Raw genomic sequence first — 14,344 nt, 5'->3', positions numbered from 1 at the left:
CTATTCACTACTATACTGTATAGTATATAACCGTTTTATCTCATTTTTTTTCATAATATAAATATGAATACATTTGTGATCATAATATACTTACCTTTGATTTTTCTCGAAATGTTTTAAGTTTTTCAAACTCGTATAAATCTCCTTCCGGGTACTTGAACGAGAAATTATCGAAAAAAGGGTGTCGTAAGAGTTGATCACATGTCCATCGTCTTAATGGGTCTTTTTCTAGGCACATCTAATTAAAAAACAATATAAAGGTAAATTGATGTTATGACACTGTTAATTAACTATAAGATTTTGTACAAAATATATGATAAATTACATACTAGGTATATGATATTTTTACAACGTTCGACAATTTATGTTAATGCAAGTCGTGGCAATGGGTAAAGTGATAATAGTTATAAAGCTATGGTCCTTATGAATAACAAAATGTGTTCATAAATATTTCATATTGGCATAATTTAAATGGGTTTAATTTAATAAGCTAGGTAGGTACCTAAAAAAATTATTTATTTTTTATCACAATTCGTTATATACCTCGGTTAGCTAAAATGTTGATGCAGGGAGGGTGTTACGAATTGCAAGTCCGGGGAAAATTATAAATGCGAGGTCCTTTTTTCGTATAATTGTGGGTTGTGGTCCATTTTTTTACTTGTTACTTTAAATTCTTGTCCAATCTCATCTTGATTTATTTTGTGGTAAAACTTATAAAACTAATACCTAATACCTAATACCTATAGACTGACAAACCGTCTCCGCTCAGAATCGTTTTTCTTATACAGTGATATTATATCATTGAATTCAAATCTAATACTATCCATTATACAGTGACCCACTTGTAACCTACTGTACAGCAGAGCGACATCCACTTACCCACCTTTTTTTTTTTTTTGAAGCGAGTTTTTATCAAAACACTAAATTGAAGGTTTTATTCTATTCATTAGACGTATGCGAAAATAAATATAATTTTTGTAGCCCAGTGCGATTTTTTTTAAGCTCATAATACTAAGAATTATGTCAAAATCGTTTCAAGTCACCTCGATTGACGGTACCTAATCAAGCAGATGAGATAAGAACATGCATCAAATCGTCACATTTATGTTCTTGAATTAATAAATTATAAATATGAGAGTTTAATGTATATTTTTACCTATTATATAGGTACTCAAAAACTACTTAACTGACTTTGTGAAAATTTCACATTGTTCTTGGAGATTTCAGGAAAGTTTAGAGAGTAGTTACAACCACGGTTGATTTATATCAAGTGCAGTAATATTTAATCCGCCACGGGCGAATTGTCAATCTCTGACGAATGAGTTCACAAAGCGAGGTACACAGACCCAAATACCCAATTTTCCCAGTGAATTAACGTACACCAAAACAAAGATTCACCAGTATGCGCTATATTTTATAATTTTCATTTTTTCACGGGCGAAGTCGGGTTATACATATATAAATGAATGTTCGTCCATCCGAAGTTAATAGACTCATTAACAACGTGACCGTTTTATATCAATAAATTCCTTGAGACTTGGAGGGTGTTGATAGCTTGTTATTTCCAACCTTTGTAATAGATAGCTAAAGGGTATAATAATATTACTATTTAAATTTGTCGTAAAGATATAAGTAGTATAAATAATAATTTATAATTATTGCTGTCTCACAAATGATTCCGCTATGGAAACAAGAGGTACCTAACTCTTCGTTATTACTCAGTATTGTAATATGCTAAGAACTATAGGACATAGGTATATTATGTTATTCATGTTTTTAATTAAGTAAATTAGTAATTTTCACTATTGTTATTATCATAGTTAAAATGTAATTAGTATTTTCATATTATTTATAATTGGGCTTAGCCCGTATTGTTGATAATAAATAAATATTAATATCGATGATGTTTCGGGTGGGAATCTATCTGTTATGATTTTATCCTTATATAGTATTACTATACTTTATTAGAGAGATGTATTCATTTACAACACTTTCCTAATGATGGGAAAATAAAATAATATCAATTAAAAAACGGAGATAAAATCTTAAAGTATAGTATAGGAGAGTAAAGTTGCGTATGATCTTCTGAAATCTATAGCATTCAACTATACAAACAAATTTAATGTATACTAACAATTTTAATGTACACTAACAAAAAAAATTTTTGGAGAGTAATAGAAGCTATCTCCTCGTGGTGATCGCTGGGTCACCTATGCTAAATTACATTATTAAACTAATTCTGAGACAGTTCTTTCCGAAATGTTAAACGTGAAATCGTGGGCGAAAAGAATGCAATTATTTTTAGGCCGTAAAGTGGAAGGTCATTTTTGGACGAAATGAGTTGTGCCCATTAAGTATATGTATACTATAATATATATTATTATGTATTCATAAAATAAGAATTGTTTTATTAGGTATAAAAAAATCTACTGTGTTTGTTAGGTACTATTCGTTAGTAGACTTTGGTTTTGGAATTTATTGGTTGTACAGTACAAGTAACTGCAAGTACCTAACATAGTATTATAGAGACGGTATATTTATGATGATAGTATGATAGTACAAATATTAAAAATTAAGATACAAAAATATATTTAATCGTATCAATCAGTCAGAATGTTTTAGCTCTTAATGCATTTTTATTGGTCAACATTGTGAAGAGACACCCGACTTAATAGGTAGGTACGTGGGATTTTGTACAAATAGGTACCTATTATTTGGCTGAAATGTGATTGTTGATTGTTGAAATATGAACCTGGTATTTAACAAAATGTTATAACTACATGACAAAGGTTTCAGGTGTTTATTTCATTATTTGTACATGAGACATTATTAAATTGCATGTATTTTTAGAATCTTTAATCAGATTTTACTTTTTTTAATTTTAAAACTACTAACTAATTTTAAAACTTTACCTAACCCTATTAAATTTCTAGTGTTAAAAGCAAATTAGATTTTTAATGATCAAAAAATGTACCTATGTCTGAAAAAAAAATTAAAATAATAACGATTATACTTAAATACCGTCTATTGATCTATTCGAGTTTCACTAAACTCATAAATTCGATATAGTTTAATATTATTAAATATCGACATTGAATATTAAATAGGTAAATTTAAATATAGTTACCTTTAAAAAGTCCAACAAATGTGGAATAGATAATGTTTGTTTGGGTAATTTTTTTTCCAGTGGTTCAATAGTTTCTGGTTGTGGTAAACTCATACCTCGAAAAAATTCGTTCATTTTGAAAATGTGCATGTGTCTAGCTATTAAGTCACCTAAAAATTCAAATTAAACACTGTTAGCTGTAATTGTTATTATTTTATTAATATGAGAAAAATATTCAAGTGGCTTGGTTAATCCAACGATTTTGAGCCGTTTTTCAAATAGTAAAATAGACTATACACAATAACTAGCTAATACAAAATGTTAAATTCTGACTGATTTGATAATATAATATTATATAAATTATGAAATAAGTCTTGTCTTAAAATGTCTTTGAAATTAAATCTAAACATTTTTTTTTTTATTATTATTTTTCTATAAATAAATAACTTGACGTATCAAATACATTTTTTATTTTAGGGATTTTTTTAGTATATAATATATATCTATAACATTAGATACAATAGATTGAATATTATTTTAATTTAAAAAAATCTTCGCTCATAATAATTGATTGAAAATATTTATATTCACAGTCAAATTAGATATGATTAATTAATTACATTATTACACACTCGATACACTAATATCAAGCACATTGACAATACTGCGACCTGTTAAGGGAAAAGAATTTTAAAATTTTAAAAACTGCATTACAAATTATAGAACTTTTTATTAGAATTAAATATAGTTTTTATAGTTCATTAATTCATAATCATTAATTCATATTTTCTTCAGATTAAAAAGGAGATAAAATTGAGCTGATCGTAATATAAACACATATTAAAATTTGGCCACGTGCTGAAGTGACCCTTAAAATGCCCTGCTGTTTCATATAACAAAAATGATTATTGAGCGATTTTGGCAGGTTATAGTACACACATTCTTGATGTAGGTAGGTAATATTTTATCAACACCATAAATCATAATATTATGATCATTAATATTCAAAGTTTGGTGTAAAAACATGAATAAATATACATCCCAACAAGATAGACCGACTGCTTTATATTATAATTGTATAATGTATATATAATTTATCAAATAATATAACAATTTTATGTGACAGATTATAATCTGTGATGTACTTTAAAATATACGGCGAACAGAAGGTATATCAATATGTTAATATTATTATACACAATAGCACGATGCAGCAGGTCGGAATTTTAAAACATAAAGAGGTAAATTATATTTTTATCAATGATCCACGCGTCTCCCTTGAACAAAACACTGTCATCGATAATGAAAATCAGCTCTGTCGCTGAAATTTGCAATAATATATCACTGAAACGCACACAACATACACATACGTACACCTATCTAAATAACCATCACCACTCTTCGTGGAAGCTGAATGGCAATTGCTTCTGGTGAGAGCGTTTGCCCTGCCACTGACATGATAAATATATTACATTATTAAACTTCGCAAACTATTATATTATGAGATTGTTCTAGCTGGCAAAGCTTTAAATTATAAACGTCTGAATAATTATGTTCCATTAATAAATTCGATTAAAAACCCGCGATTGTTATGAGTTATTACGATAAAAGTTTATAAGAGACGAAGGTAAATTTGCCAAAAATTAACCGCAACACTTTTCAGTCGATTTTAATAACACATTGTTTAATTTGCTACGAAATTAGACACCCTATAGCTGAGTACCTATTTAATAAAGTGTTGGTAGGTACCTACCTATTAATGGTTTTTATTAAGGCTGGGCAAGTTAACGATTTTTCTAACTTGTTAAGTTAAGTTATTTTAAAGTAATTAAGTTAAGTTAAGTTAAAAGTTAATCTTATTTTTTTTCGTTAACTCGTTAAGTTAAAAGTTAACTTTGAAAAAAAAGTAACTTAACTTAGTGTAAAGTTAAAACTTGCTAATTTGCAGCAAAAATAAAAAATTCCAGTCATATTATATGGTTAATTAGATAGTTTTTCTTTACGTCCAAGAAAATTACTGGGTAAATTTAAAATGATACGTCAAAGTAAAAACACATTCAAAAATTTGCGTTATTCTTCGGACGAAAATTAACTTAATTTAGATATTTTTGAAATAAAATTAACTCGAAGTTAACGCGTTAATCTTGAAAAAAAGTAACTTATTAAGTTAAAAATTAATTTGGAAAAAAAAGTAACGAGTTAATTAACTTAATTAAAATTAACTTAACGTCTTAACTTAATTTTAATTTTTAACTCATTAATGCCCAGTCTTGGTTTTTATAATATTGTCAACTTGTCAAGTATAAAGAAAACGTGTGAAATTCCGTTGAAGTTTGGAATTAATTTTTCCATGTTCCATATGCCATTTTAATATGAAATAGGAATTTAAAATAAATTCACTCGAATACCACCAAAGTTTAGCCCTTCAGATCAGGATAAAAATAATTCAATACTTATATAAAAATAAGTATTTAATTAATATTTAAAATAGTATTATGTCTTAAAATGCTCAGCGCTTTTTATCAATAGAATATTATTCGTTAAGTATTTGGAATATTATACAAAGGAGATTTTGTATGGTACGTTCAGTCTGATTTTATGTTTAAATTATGCATAGCAAAATATTCAAATTCTGATTTTTACGACATTTAAGGAGTATCCTGTGGCGATACCAACTTTGGTTTTTTTAAAATAAGAAGTAATGTTATAAAACACATTGTGAATCAAATGATTTTTATGAAAATGTTGATAATCGAAATCTTAACAAAAATTTGTGAGTTACCTATTTAAGGATAATAGTCTAATAAATATACTTTTTAAACAGATACATACGACAGCTTGGTAGGTAATTATAATTAAGTAGGTATGCAATATAAATTATAATATATTTGTTAATAATTACTACTTAGTCAAATATACTCAGAGATTATTTTTTAATATTATAAATTGGTTATGGATTAAATTGTACCCAATAATTTTCAAAATAAAAATAATTAATATTCATTTTGCGTATTAAACTTAGTATTAAAAGTAGAAACTTTTCTTTCAAGTTCAATTACTATAGGTATGTTAACGTTTTTACAAAAATAATTTGATTAATTCATAATTTGCTTTAAAATTTAAAACATGTTCTCATTTTGGTTCTCATTTCAATATCCAAAGTTGGTATCGCAATAGGAATATAGTGAAATACTTTGAAAAATCTAAGTACTTATTCAAAAATATCGTCTATAGTAAATTATACTTAGCAATTTGAAAGATCAGAATTCGAATATATTATGTATAGTTTAAACTTAAGTTGAGTGAGCATGTTTTAAAAATCTCTCTGTAAAGAATATAGAAGGATATCAAAATACTAGGTACAAAAAAAATAAAACTAAAAAGTAAATCAAACATTTATAAAAAAAAATGTTTCCAAGCACATAAATTTCAACCATTAAATTGTATATTTTGGGCCATACACGGTTATATAGTAATACATCAGTATGAAAAAGTTCTATGAATACTTCAAAAGTTCACACACGAGTTCTGTATAATAATATATACATAAATATATATACTGTATATACTATCCTATCCGTTTGTAGTCATTGATCTGAAAATGTTAAACTGAATCCCTGCAGTATTCTTTATATAATTTTCATTAAAGATTTATTAAAGTTATCCTATGGGTCAGGCGTCTACGATGAATAGAAATTCTTTAAATATTATAAAGTATAAACATACTTAAAAAGCACACTGAACTAAAAATTTATCCAATATTAGTTTTTTATTACATTTCGAATAAATGAAAATTAAATTATTTTACCTAACGTAGATCTTATTAAGTACAGTTGGTCAACATCGGATTTTCCCGGCCACAGAGCTTCTCCTCTAATGAGCTCCGCACCAACGCAACCTGTAAACAATTAAAAAATCCTTGTAGTTATTTTAAAAACCAATAAAACGTTTTATTAATTTTTATAAATATTTATTATATGAAGTGCTTAGGACTAAAATAATATGTGTTTAATAATATAAGTTTAATTTCCATTTAATCAGCATTGGTTTATTATGTACTTATGTTATTACGAATTTGGAATTATTGAAATTCGTAGAAATAATTGTATGGATTCAACATGATAATTATACAGTGACTTCATAAAAATAAAAGTTTACGTCTTTGAATAGATAAAATTATAAAAATAAGCCATGAAAATTGATCGGATTTATATATTAAAAACTTTAAGAGAATGTCAGCGCACTTTTTGTTTTCTCACTCTGATTCACGCGCAACATAGCAAATTTACGTTCGCAATAATGATTTTAATAATTTCTGAATTCGGAGCGAAATTTGGTACCTTTTATGTAATTTAAAGGTAAGATCTAGGGCATCTCATATTATCTCATATATTTTAATTTTAAAGCGAGTTATGAGTATTTTAAGATGTACAAACAATTTATTACAATTTTAAAATACTCATAACTCACTTTAAAATTAAAATATAATAAAAAACCAATGAGAAAACCTAGATAATAGTCTTACCTTAAAATATTATAAGAGGTCATTTCACTCTAATTTTAGAAATTATTATGATTATAACAAAGCTTGCAAACGTTATAGTAACGTTATATTTGACAAAAAACGATTGAAATTTGTAAACGTAGGTAATTATAACGGAAAGCGATAATCAAAAATAATTAAACACCGCAAAACAAAACATAACGATTAACAAAATATATTATATATCATTAAGCAAAACATAACGAAAAACGTATAACTTATAGAATATCATTGAACGAAAAATAAAATAACGCAAAACGAAATATTTTTAAATCTATTTATTTAAAAGGTCAACACTATTTTAGATAACGATAAACGCAGAACTTGTATAGCGTTTTAGTTCTAAATAACTACAAATGCAAAAGTTGAATAACGTTTTAATTCTTAATAATGATAAAAGCAACAATTGTGTAACGTTTTAATTGTAAATAGGTAACAACGGAATTGTTTTTTCAAATGCAAGCCCTGGATTATAATCATTATTGTGAACGAAAAATGTTCCATGTTGTGCGTCAGAGGGAGAAAACAAATAGTACTCTTAAGTAAATACAAATGTCAACGCACTATATTAGGTTACTATCGCATAAGATTATATAAGAACGTACCTACGTACTCTTATATTGTGAATTTTAAATGGACATATATAATATATGTATAATATACGAGGCTATGTAGAATGTGGATAATTTAGCCGAATACAATGAAACCTGACTTAATCTGGACACCTCTGTCAACGGACAAAATTATTAAGTCCCTGCAAAAATATAGGCTTTCCAATGTAAGTCAACCTGTATATATCGGACTGTTTCTATTACGGAAACGGAACACTTCTCCTCGATACCTTCATAGCTGACAAAAATCTTAGTTCAAACTCCTATTTAATTACATCCAAGTACAGTTGTACTATTCACAACAGTGTCGCCGTAGCCGGTCGCGACAACGGGCGAGCGTCGACGAGACACAGGCTACGACGAATTGCATTTAGGAGTATGTATTCCATATATCGCTGTCGATGAAACGATATCATACGTATAATATTTGACATTTGTAATCGACTATTGACTATAGTGAATGTATAATTAACTATATAATAGGTAAGTATATATGTGTCATATTGTGTGTACTGTGTACCTATGTACGTATAATATATTGATAGGTATGTAGATATTTATTTTTACTATCGGTCCTTTATTTTATAAAAATAAAATATTTTCATTGAAAAGGTACGTATATGTGAGTTTTACTAAAATTAAACAAAAGCCTGTCGACAACGGACACCTGTCTATAATGGATACTTTTGATGGTCCCGTGGCTGTCCGTTATATATAGGTTTCACTGTAACTATATATAGTGGATAATTCTTTAAACAGAATTGTTAATTTTGCCAATTGTCTCGTATATAAACATTTTTGAAAAAAAAATGTATTTTACCTAGGTATAGTTAAATCGTTATAATTTTTTAAATATTTTACTTTTTAATGATAACATCTATTAGAATTTTATATTCCAAAACAGAAAAAGTTTTAAGAATTTTGATTGAACTTTAAACGGGAATTTAATTTGTTAATATTTGTGAATACTTTAATAGTATAGGGTTAGGGTTTTGAGGCAATATATGAACAGAGTAGGTACTTAAAATTTAATAAAAGACAAGAAATGGGATTTTATATTGTATGATATAAATCAATAAAATTATTTTTACTATCATTGTTAAAATAATTTGTTCCCATAAATTTATATTATTGTATTTTAACATAAAAATGTTCAACCATATTATATTTTAACGAACTGTTATCGGAAGAACGTATATGTCTATTGACGGTTTGGATTTAAAATATTCTTGTACATCTGCAAAAATAAACATTTAACATCTATTTTCTGGAAACGTATGAATAGTTCACAAATAAATATGTAGATAAAATATAATATTTAAAGTTTTTAACCTCCATTTTTTATAAAACCTATATTATTCTATTGAAAGTTAAAAATACTATTATATCAAAAATATTGATTACCAATCAATTTAAATACATAATATATATAGTATTAGAATAATTAGAATTTAGATTAATTAATATTAGTTAATTATAGGTATAGCATGCACAAATTATTGCAGTTAGTATTTACCAATTGCCCAAACATCAACGGAAGGACCATATAATGTATCACCTACTAATAATTCAGGAGATCTATACCATCTGGTAGCAACATAGTCGGTATAATTTTCTCCTGGATCTGTAAAACAATTTTATAAGTTTTATTTTTCAAATAAGAAATGTAAATGTTAATATTGTGTTGAACTAAATACTAGTTAAGTGAAAATAGCTAATTAAAATACGTAGGTATGCTTCAATAATCAACATAAGCAATTTTTTTTTTTAGACTTAAGTTCTAGTAATTTTGCATATCAAATGTATCTAAGTCAAGTAAAATTTTATATATTATACAAATTTACTTATTTCTCCATTATAAAAATATCTTCGACCCCACAATTTAAATTTTAAATAAATATAAAAATAATTAAAAACATAAAATGATACCTAATGGCTAATTGACTTGATATTGTATATTTAATTTATCAATACAATTTTAGTGGAATTGGATTGATAAAATTTTATTAATTTTAAATTTATAGTTGTGATTTGTGAAACAAAAATAATTTCTTATATGATGTAATCAAAAAGTTCAAAAATAATTGACTATTATTAGTCAACAAATGATGTTACAAATTAATTATCTATTTTAATCGTTGAAGCTACATAATGTAATATAATTTTATTATACTGACTCATTAGTCTTGCGAATCCAAAGTCACAAAGTTTCACCACCCCTTGGGAAGTGAGTAATATATTTTCCGGTTTTATATCTCTGTGTATACAATTGTGTCGATGGCAGTACGCAACTGCTTGTAATGTTTGCCAAATAATTTGCTTGGTAAATATTTCTGGACAGCCATATGGATGTCTTTCGAGCTCATGGAGTACTGTGTGCTCACAAAACTCAAACACCAAATGAAGTTTTCGTTTGCGTCGGAAGACCTCAAGCAAATTCACCAGATTTGGATGTTTCAATGTCTATGGAATAGCCATAATTTTTCTATCAATTTAATGTGCTTTAAAGTTTTAAACATTGCAAGTTTCGCGGTGCAGAATAATTATAGGTACTTGGTGATCGTAGGTATATCACGAAGATATTATGATAGATTAAAAATGTATTTCGATGTAAAATTATAATATCTATTTGGTAGGTACATCTTTTATAATATAGTAAATAGGTAACCTACAAAAATAAATTTTAGATGTTACACTGTTTTTGGAAAATAAGCATACTATCTAAAGTCTAGTAGTAATATAAATAAATCACTGTACCTATTATAATATAATATTATCGTATTGTTCATAAATCATAAACTTTACATTTACGGATAAAATAGTATCGTTAAATTTCCTAATAACAAAAAGTTGATGCTATTCATTTTAATTTAATTGTCTGCTAAAATGTTTTGTATGGATTAAAGAGCCAGTCTACTATACCAAAGTAATAATACAATTTAGGGACTACTTTTTTGAGTGTTATTGGTTATTTCTAATGTATATAATTTAAAAGGGCAACAAACTCATTATACAGGTTACAGGTATGTACGCATTACCCATACTATACATTAATATATTTTGTTTTAAATGGTCGGACATGTAATTTTTACATGATCTAAAAGAACCACTGAACTATTTGTGATTGAAACAAAACATAAACGAAAAGGAACTTAAATGGTCACGATAAAAGCATATTATACCTATGTAGACATTATAACATTGTGATTTTGTCCTAAATACAATTTTAATTGTTCATCTCATAACTCTGAAGTAGGGGCGTAGCGTGCATGTAAGCACTGTAAGCACTGCTTACACTTGAAAAAAAGGGAAAAATAAGTTAATATTAATGTTATTATAATAACAAATTACAATTCAAATTAAATCTTAGACTATTTTTTTTTAAGTTTCTATAATAATAAAAATAATAAATAATAATATGTTTAGAATATAAGATAACAATTTTAATGAACACCTGAACACAGCCATATTTTGGTCATCGTCGTCGGCCGTTGCGTATGATGGTGGAAAAACTGGAAAATCTATTTCTATTTTATTAACACTTAGTATTAACGCGCTGTGCCGTCGTGTAAAATGTCTTGAAACTGCTTACGTGAGCTAATAGACACGGCTTACGTACAATGTCGTAGAGGGGGCTCGTATTTATATACAATTTGTAATCACTTATGATTTTGCATACACCACAGTACCAACCGGTTTATTATTATTTGTATCACCGATAAGCCATCGCGATAATCGGCGGCTGTGTACATTTGTAGTTGTAAATTTCCAAAACATAAGTTTTTCTGCTTACACTTTCTTAAAACCCACGCTACGCCACTGCTCTGAAGTATAAAGTATTTGATTAAAACTCACCTTTAACATGCGTATTTCACGTAGAGCAATTTTTCGAATTAACGGATCGTCCTCGGATTCAACAAATTTTTTTATGGCTACTATGTGACCATTCTCTCGATTTCGACATTTAAAAACCATACCGTAACTCCCTTCACCCAATTTGCCCAAACGCTCGTAGCGTTCCATTAATTTCAACTTGGAGCTGGATCCATGTCTGAAACGTGAACAATTTGTATATTTGATTGAAAACTAGAAATAATCAACTGTAAATGACCAATTAAAAACAATAATCGTAAACAAAAGAATTAAAATATACCTAATGTATTTAAAAAAAACTTCAATACTAGGTAAAACTTACCTTAATGTTTGTTCATTATCAGTGATAATGAAAAACCATGTCAATTTTGATTTCATTAATTAGTTTAATTTTTGAAATATACATACTAATATAATACTCGTAATTTATATTTTATTATGTTTCATTTTGGTGAAACTTACCTATTTATTATTTTCTATACAATTTGATACAATAGGTACCTACATATACACCATCTATTATATCCATTTATACTCTTTGGGAGGAGAATTATAATTTTTAAAATTGAATTTGAAATACAATTTATTTCATGTGCTAGTTTGATTTGAATATATTTATATTTGTTAGTGGTGGAAATTATGCATTCTAATGAGACAAAACTCCATACTACACATAAAAATTAAACGCCTAAGTATAGCTGACTAAGTAGGTAAATAACGATATAATTATTTTATTTAAAAATATTCTATAATATAATTGTTAAATGAAATTTACATCGATATGAATTACCTAGTAAATTATTATAATATAAAATTATAAAAACCGTATGTAATGTTATGTAGTATATGTAGTTTTTAAAGTTATTGATAATAAAATAACTTTCTAAATAATCACAAAACACATTTAAAAAAAAAAAAAAAAATTACGTCTTAAAATTATCTTTGAATTAAAGTAATTAAAAATCGTTAAAATTCTTATAAAAAGTATAAAACAGAATAAAATTCAAAAGTTTGGTAAAGTACATTTTCTTCAAAGTGTACTTAATTTAAACAATTGTATACGTATAGGTATGTTAAAACTAATATAGATAATATATTTTTTGGTAATTGTTAATTAGTATTAAAATAAATATAAAAATTATATATTACACAAGTTAGTAGGAATTGTAAAATATACAGCTATTTCTATTTGAATTATTTAGTTATAGCCTAAGCACCTATGGGCATAACATTGTGAATTATTTTTAAATTAAAAACCTATACAAAACAAATGTCCACAACACAAATCGAGAAAATACAAGTTTATATAAGTATGCCTACTAGTTTTTTGGTTCAACAAATGTCCTTGAAAAACAAATACTTATTAATCACTAAATTACAAATTTTTTTTTATATTTCAATGTACAATTATCAAGAATAAATTAATGTTCATAGATTAATTAATTTAGTATTAACAGAATTGTATTTTAGATGAATTATTTATTATTTATTAAAATATATATATATGTGTATGTTCTGTAATACTAAACGTAAACTTGTTATTGTATATGGTATATCTATTGCATTTTGAAGCCTACCGTTCAGAAGTTAAGTTACGTGATATATAATATAATATAATGAGTAATTACCCAACTTACATTACAGTATTGTACATTACCTATACATGGAAAATTTGAAAATGTCCTCATTTGTCTACTCTATTTGTAAAAATGTTGAAAAAAGATTTTTACCTTCGTGGAAGCAGCGGCAAGTTATTTCCATACAGCCACAGACTTTTATCGGGCAAACATTCGCCCATATATAAGTAAAAATTACGACTCCAACAGCAACAGCAACTTCACAACAAAAGGCTGAATCAATATTATTGATTGTTAGGTCACTGTGGTTTTGTTATTATTTCGGTAAAGTAGTTGTTACGTTGAATAAATTATTAGTGGGTACGCATAATCAATTACTGAAATACTTACTATACAGTGCACCTATATATATGAACTATAATATGTTAAATTAAAAAAAAACTTTTGTACAATTAATTTAGGTACACTAATTAAAACATTCAAAGATTTCAATACCAATTACATTATAAAGTATTATATATATATATATATATATATAAAATATACTATAGTATAATGTATACTGTTCACTGTTGTTATATTATATCTAAATATTTAATATTAATTTATTAAAGAATAATTTATTGTAATTTAT

At 26.4% G+C, this 14,344-nt stretch overlaps 1 protein-coding gene across 2 annotated transcripts in view; it reads right to left on the bottom strand.

Moving 5' to 3' along the window:
• Positions 1–13,970, bottom strand: part of LOC100164168 (cyclin-dependent kinase-like 4) — a 19,519-nt gene extending 5,549 nt beyond the window's left edge. Inside the window, exons 1-7 of one of the 2 annotated variants that reach the window (XM_001949164.5) lie at positions 13,864–13,970; positions 12,116–12,311; positions 10,438–10,723; positions 9,777–9,884; positions 6,915–7,004; positions 3,128–3,276; positions 95–238 (exon numbers count right to left, since the gene is read on the bottom strand). In XM_001949164.5, coding sequence (XP_001949199.2) covers positions 95–238; positions 3,128–3,276; positions 6,915–7,004; positions 9,777–9,884; positions 10,438–10,723; positions 12,116–12,311; positions 13,864–13,931 — 1,041 coding nt within the window. In that variant the 5' untranslated portion in view covers positions 13,932–13,970. Of the gene's footprint in view, positions 1–94; positions 239–3,127; positions 3,277–6,914; positions 7,005–9,776; positions 9,885–10,437; positions 10,724–12,115; positions 12,312–13,790 lie in introns of both variants that reach the window. The other variant, XM_029487559.1, reaches the window with a different exon arrangement.
• Between the last annotated feature and the right edge of the window lie 374 nt (positions 13,971–14,344).

The sequence above is a fragment of the Acyrthosiphon pisum genome, chromosome X, assembly GCF_005508785.2.
Source record: "Acyrthosiphon pisum isolate AL4f chromosome X, pea_aphid_22Mar2018_4r6ur, whole genome shotgun sequence".
In the NCBI taxonomy this organism is placed as follows: domain Eukaryota; kingdom Metazoa; phylum Arthropoda; class Insecta; order Hemiptera; family Aphididae; genus Acyrthosiphon; species Acyrthosiphon pisum.
Note: the sequence above shows the minus strand (reverse complement) of the source record. Positions and strands in the feature narration are given on the sequence as shown.